Here is a 7,150-nt window from a genome sequence, read left to right as displayed (position 1 = left end):
ATCAATCTTTCTAAGCGTTAGCAACTTCAGTAAACCAAGTCACTCTGACTTGACTTCACAAATTGGATTTTGCAAGTTCTGTTTTCTTATGTTAAAGAAAATACAAATATGATTGACTGGTTTGTAACAAGCGGAATTCAGACATATAGCACAGTAAGGTTGGTTTATTGAAGATTGCTTTAATTAAACTTGTCATTTTTAAGTTGTAACAACTTCATGGAATTAAGTAAATCTAACTACATTTTTAATAAACCTAACAATTAGATATAATGTAAACATAAATTAAGACTAGTAGTTATCACTTATAGTCACATTTACTTACATTTGTTAAGGCAATCAGTTCACTAGACTTCTTAAAAGTAAAATCAACTTGTCAGATTTTACAGTGTGATGTGATTTCTCTAAGCAGGCCTCTATATTATGTGGTATTATGAGTGCTTGAGCTAAATTTAGCACTGCTCTTTCTTGATGTTACAAGCTGCCTTCTCAAACACTCAGTGCTCTGTAGGCCTGTACGGGGAATGGTGCTGTAAAATAATCTAATATAGAAAAAAAATGTTTGATGCCCTCTTTTCTTTGGAGCAATCTTTCCTTCTCAGTCTGCTGTTGTTTCAATCTTTCTCTCTCTCTCTCTCTTTCACACACACACGCACACTGGCGACAATCTGAAATGGGATTGGGAGGCAGCTCTGGAATAAGAGGCGAGAGAGGGAGAAGATATAAATGTAATACCAGCCTCTGTATAAAAAAAAAAGCCCATCTCCTTTTCTTTGTACTTTGAGATGGATTTGACAGATAGGCGGTGAAGTTAGTTCGATACCCATTTGCTGTGAGACACGCCACACGCCATGCACTGATAACCTGATCGCCCCCATCATCATCATCATCATCATCATCATCAGTGAGGCCTGTCAGAGCAAATTGATAAGTCGCTCACTGCTTTGTTTCCTCAACAACACAATGATTCTCTGAAGACGTATATGAGACAGGTCCCAAGTAAAACTGATTTCTCACAACAGGCCCTGAGCTCTGCTTGACTCATTTTATTTGCTAAACAAAAATGGACTCGTTTTGTTTCTTAATGACAAACTTTGATTGCTTTTATTGTTTCAGTGCTACAAAGCTCATGACGTAGGACGGAAACCCCGCGTGTCTCATGATAAAAATGCATGAAATCAGCACATGACACGTGTTGCATGGCAATACAATGATGGCTGCCGTCGCATATAGGCTATATACTGTAGCTACAACACTGAATAAACATGAGCTTGTACATTAAGAGCGAAAAGTTTCTGCCTCATTTCATCAATGCCCGGCTTTTTACACGGTCCTCGAACACACACCGAAAAGAAACTGTCCCTGAATGAAAGTCTGTTTACAATCAGTGAACATTTCCAGCTGTCCCTTCATTTACTCCACTCCAACACAAATGTCTCCACTGTGTGGTTACGGTCTGTTAGAATTTGCATCTTATGATCTTCTTGAATGCACTTTGGAAGTCTTTGTTGAAGTAGGCATATATGATGGGGTTGAGGAGAGAGTTGGAGTAGCCCAGCCAGTTTATCACTGCGCCCAGCCAGTCGGGCATGTAGCAGCTCTCTGCACAGAAAGGCAGCACAAGTGCGACGATGAAAAAGGGCAGCCAGCAGAAGATGAAAGTTCCCATGATGATCCCAAGTGTTTTCACCGTTTTACGCTCTCTGGCCAGCGCGATCTTTCTCTTCGCCCCGGAGTTTTTTTCATTCATGTTTTCGTAGCCCTGCGAGGAGGACTGAGGGGTGTTGGGCAGAGGCAGGTGCGTCTTTGAGTTGCTGATAACTTCTATGATCTCAAGCGACTCACCCTCCTCTCCATGTTTCACCGCGCCATTTACGCACGGAGAGCTGGGTTTGGACTCGTCGCCGCGCCTCCAGCCTTTGCCCCCGGCTTCCCCGTTGGTTTTCTTGTGGAAGATGGCCGGCGACACAGTCAAACACTTATCTGACACTTTTGCTTTCTCGGTTTTCTTAACCGTCTTCCGAATCCGGAACCGAGCAGCCTTGAATATTCGCCCGTACAGGACCAACATGAGGATGAGAGGGATATAAAAAGCCCCAAATGTGGAGTAGATGGTGTAGCCCGGGTCCTGGCTGATGATGCAGTTGTTGGGGTCCGCCCTGTCTTCGGCGCTTCTCCAGCCTAACATAGGTGGAATAGAGATGGAGAAACCAATTAGCCAAGTCACGCTTATCAAGATCGCAGCTCGCCTTGGTGTCCGTTTATTTACATAGTCAATGGGGTCTGTTATGGCCCAGTACCTGTCCAAGGCAATTGCGCACAGATGCAGGATGGATGATGTGCAACACAGTACATCCAGTGAGATGAATAAGTCACAGATTTCCTGCCCCAGTGTCCACTTGTTCAAAACCTGGTAGAGGGCCGCCATTGGCAGAACCAGCACCGATACCATGAGATCTGTCACGGCTAAGGATCCAATTAGATAGTTAGCTACATTCTGGAGAGATCTCTCCAGGGCGATGGCTGCCACGACGCACGCGTTGCCAAATATGGAGCAAAAGATGAGGGCCCCCAAGAGCAGAGAAGTGATAATCTGGTAACTCAGCTTCACATCTGGCAGAGCCCCAGACCCCGTGCCATTCTCACCCCCGTCCCAGTCGGCGACCACGTCCACCCCTTTAGGGTAACCGCCGGTCGCGTTGCTGTCGTTGCTGCTTGTTGTTATAAAATCCATAATGCGACCACACTCAGAGCGCAACTTTCCCAGAGCAGTGGGGGGACACGCTGGACAGATAAGCAGGACACAGTCAGCCCCTCAGACTGCTGCTGCTGCTGTGCGTTTTACCAGGGTCCATCGGAGTTACCGCGTTCGTGCCGTCGCTCTCAGGACGCATGACGCAGACGTGTTTGTGAGTGTGTGTGCTGGGGGTTGTGTGTGTTGTAGCCCGTGAGTGTTGACAGCCGGGTGAACTCACTGGTGCTGCGAATCATCTGAGCCTGGTGACGCCGTGAATTCATTTATACCAGCAGCTTTGGGTACGTCAGACCGTGTGGAGGTCGCCCTGGAGTTTTGTGCCTCTGCTCTCGTCGTTGCTCCGTTTTTCACTGCAGACAGCCGATGAGGGCGCAGAGCTCCTCTCTCCTCTTCTCTCTCCTTTATTTGACTCTTTGGACTCACTGAATATAACGTTTTGAGGATTTTTTTTATAAGTTTACATCTCAAAGGGTAGGTGTCAATCAGGAGTGATATTTACTAACTGATCAGATGGGAAAAAAAATACAGATACAAGATACAGTAAATATAAAAAAGTCGAATCTGTTTGCGGGATATTTGAGACGAAAATATTAACTGAAAAATATCTTAACGTTTCATCACTTCTGTTGAACTTTTAGTTCAAGCCAACTTCATTTACAGCAAGCGTTATTTAAAAGGCAGGAAGATGTTAAAGGGAAACTCAGAAACAAGTGGAAACAGTGAGTTTAACAGCGCAACAATGCATTTCCAGCCGGTATGGAGAGAAAGGTGACATGCTCAGAGCTGTGGGAGCGAGAGGTAGTTTCAGGACCAGGGACAGCGCCACGAAAGCCCAGAGAGGAGAGCTGCTGCCATCTGCTGCCCACAGCGGGTCCTGCATCACACGATGGACGCTGTTATATCATTATTCTGAGTTCAAGACAGAGTAGGATTCTGTAGTATGGATGAGGCAACAGGACGGAGCTGAGCTGCTGAGGAAGATGTTGAGTTGAAGCTAAACGAAGCAAGTCATGTGCTTGTGTATGTGTGTGTGTGTGTGTGTGTGTGTGAGAGAGAGAGAGAGAGAGAGAGAGAGAGAGAGAGGGAGAAAGAAAGCAGTCGTTTTTTCCTCATGATTATGTTTGAGCCAACTGATGATGTCATGAATTTTGAGGATCATTTAATCTTAAATAAAAATGTAAAAAGAATATCAAAGAAATACAACATAAGCGGATCCCTTCTGGTACTGGAGAGCGACTACCAGTCATAGTACCCATTCCTCAACATTTTTGTCTCCATAAAGTATATACAACAAAGATCGTCGATTCATTACTGTTATTATTACTATTATCAGAGGGCATACGTTTTAAGATCTTACCTGAGTGTGCATTGTTGGCTATCTAATGCCTGCCATGAGCTGCACTTAATATTCAACGTGGATCCACTCAGTAAACAAATTCATAAAATACAAGTACATGGTTCAGCCCTGTACTTACTATCTGTATGACACTCCATGTGTTTGTGATGTTCAGCAGATGATGTGTTTTATACTTTAGACTGGTTTGACACTAACTAGGAAATGTCATGTTCCTGCTAACCATTATCATGCAAGTGTCCGCCAAACTACTAGAACCATCAATATTCAAGTATCTGTGTAGAGAAACAAAAAGATAGCGATAAAACCAGGGCAGTGGCTGAAGCTGTTCCTGACCCGACCCTGTTCTTTAGTCTTTAAGCCTAGAGCTGCGTGAACGGCAGCTCAACAGCCGCATCCAAAAATGAGGCTGCTTAGACAGATTCTCTGCTGAAGGTTTCTTCCCCTCCTTCTCCTCATTCTATATAATAGAAACAAAAACAGTATGTAAGTACAGAAATGTCTACAGTTGAGCAAGAAGATAACAATGTTGAGACATCTTTAAGTCAAAAACAACTACGCTTGTTTGATCTAAAAGTCTTTATCATTTCACAACTCATGAAGCCTCTGGACAAAGCAGCATAAAGTTGGAAATGGGGATGAAACATGTTAAAGAACAAACAAGTCCAGCTGAGACAGCTTATCATGAATCCTTCATAGTGTCTCCGCAGGTTTTTTGCACCTGATTTAACATCTGACATCTTTTCTGGCTAATCTTTTCTGATCTAATCTCTTCTGCTGTACTTTCATAATGATCTCATTGATTAGAACTACCATTTTGATGCATCCTTACCTTTGAGAAGATATTGCTGAAGAAGCAAGAGAAGTGGTTGCTCCTTTTTGTCTTGGTCTTGTCAACATCAATTTGGTTTTCGCTGAGGCACTGGGGGTCAGGCTGAGACTGGTCCACAGAGCTCTCGCAAGTGCTTTTTTCCTGACACTCATCAGTCATAGCTTGAGCCAGGGGTGTGACCTCAGCAACCTGATGATCAGGTGGAATCAAGCTTGTGGACAACAGAGATGAAACCTCTCTGGTGTCTTCTGGTGTCTCATCCTCGTCCTCTATGTAGTCCTCCAGCTTTACTGGAATGAACCTATGGTCTTCTCTGCAGAAGGTGGTGGAGGGTGTTTCCTGAAAGCAAAGAGTGTGGTTGCTCTCTTTAGTACTGCTAGATGTCAGGTCAGCACCATCTGACTTGACAGAATCCAAATGTTCAAATGGAGCTGGCTGAATCTTTTGCCTCTGCCACCCACTGACACACCTCTTCCACTTCCACAGATTCTTCTTCTGGCCTTTACATCTTTCTTTGTGTGTCTTCTCTATAGTGTCTTGTTCTATTGCCTGTAATGTGTTGTTTGTAACAGACTCTGAAATGAACCTCAGCACATCTCCGCACATGTTTGTCAGCTGCTCCTTCATATCCTGGTTGTAAATGCCTTCTCTTTCTTCTTGCCATTGCCTAAAAAAGGACTAACAAAAAACAGGAAGGTTAGGCGTAGAAATAATGCGTACAAAAGTTTTAAATCTATGTAACAATCCACAATATTTTCCATGGGGTCATAGATAACCTACTCTTCAGTAATACCCTGGAAAAATGTCCTTATCAGAGCATTGACGGTGGAAGAATCCAGGATATGTTGCAGGTCTGCTGGTCTTTCTTTGTCCTCCAGGGAGGGAGAACTTCTCACCTCCTCATGGGAATCAGGCATGGTTTCGGCCAGCAGTTGAGCTGTTGGAGCTGGTTGAAGTGAGCTAGCAGAGAGTAGAGATGGGACAACGTTCCTAATCTCCTCTGGTGTAACAGCCTCAAAAGGACCTTTGGTGTCTGGACAGTTTCAGTGGGCTCTGGTGTCTCAACAACCTCAGTGGGCTCTGGTGTCTCAACAACCTCAGTGGGCTCTGGTGTCTCAACAACCTCAGTGGTCTCTGGTGTCTCGACAACCTCAGTGGGCTTCAGTGTCTCAACCTCAGTGGGCACTGGTGTCTGGACAACCTCTGTGGACTCTTGTGTCTTGATGGCCTCAGTGGGCTCTGGTGTCTTGGTGGCTTCAGTGGGCTCCAAAGTCTTCACAGGATCAGTGGACTGCATTGTCTTTACAGCATCATAAACCACTTTGAAGACCAGCATTCTGGCCTCCTTTGTGATGGCTGTCTGAATTGGAGTGGTGTGTTTTCCTCTCGTGGAAACATGTTTGTAGTGCAGATACTCTCTGTGCTCTGTTCACTGTGAAGAAGAAGTCTGGAATTAACTATTTCAGTTGCAGCACAGAATCCTGTCAGATTTGATAACTTCCTGACCGGATTAATCTGTTTGGAAAAATTTTTGCTATTAGGCTTCTGTTATTGTGATCATTTCATTTAACAGAGAGACCGAAATTCTAGTCTGGCACATATATATATATATATATATATAATCCACACATAGTAATTAACCATGATCCCCCCTAACACCCCTCTTCCCAAATACAAGTGAGAAAAATAATAGTAGCCCATAAAAAATAAAAAATAATATTTTACACACACGCACACACACACACACACACACACACACACACACACACATATATGTACCTGTATATACTGTTTGTATAGGGTACTAAATAAATGCAAACTTGATCAATAAATGGCAGCCTACCACATTATCAGGAACACCTGGCGAGTGCCGACAACAGCACCCATTCACCTGCATACACCAGTGAGTCAAATTACTACACCTCATTATATGCTTTAATTCGCTTTCATGAATATAGTTTGATGAAATTATTTCTGAGTACATCCATACTCAATTGCCGTGGCCTGCATGCCAAGCGAAACAGGAGGAAAAGGGTCAAATTAATGTGTTAAAAATTAAAGGGAAAATTTATTAGACATTATTAAAACAATTAACGCAAAGTATAAAAAATACACAAAAAAAGATTGTTTTCAAGCCATTCTGCACATTTTTTTTAAAAAAAAGTAATTTTCCAGCCACACCATGTAGGATATTCCAAAGCTTAATAGGCCA

The 7,150-nt window shown here is 43.5% G+C and overlaps 1 protein-coding gene across 1 annotated transcript; it reads right to left on the bottom strand.

Moving 5' to 3' along the window:
• Window positions 1-363: 363 nt before the first annotated feature.
• On the bottom strand, window positions 364-3,688 carry htr1aa (5-hydroxytryptamine (serotonin) receptor 1A a). The gene has a single exon (XM_042488746.2). It carries the CDS (start codon window positions 2,729-2,731, stop codon window positions 1,457-1,459), a length of 1,275 nt encoding a protein of 424 aa, XP_042344680.1. The 5' UTR covers window positions 2,732-3,688; the 3' UTR covers window positions 364-1,456.
• Window positions 3,689-7,150: the final 3,462 nt, after the last annotated feature.

This window comes from Plectropomus leopardus, chromosome 4 (assembly GCF_026936395.1).
Source record: "Plectropomus leopardus strain MGB_pleo_1.0 chromosome 4, ASM2693639v1, whole genome shotgun sequence".
Lineage (NCBI taxonomy): Eukaryota > Metazoa > Chordata > Actinopteri > Perciformes > Serranidae > Plectropomus > Plectropomus leopardus.
This window is presented reverse-complemented; position numbering and strand designations above follow the sequence as displayed.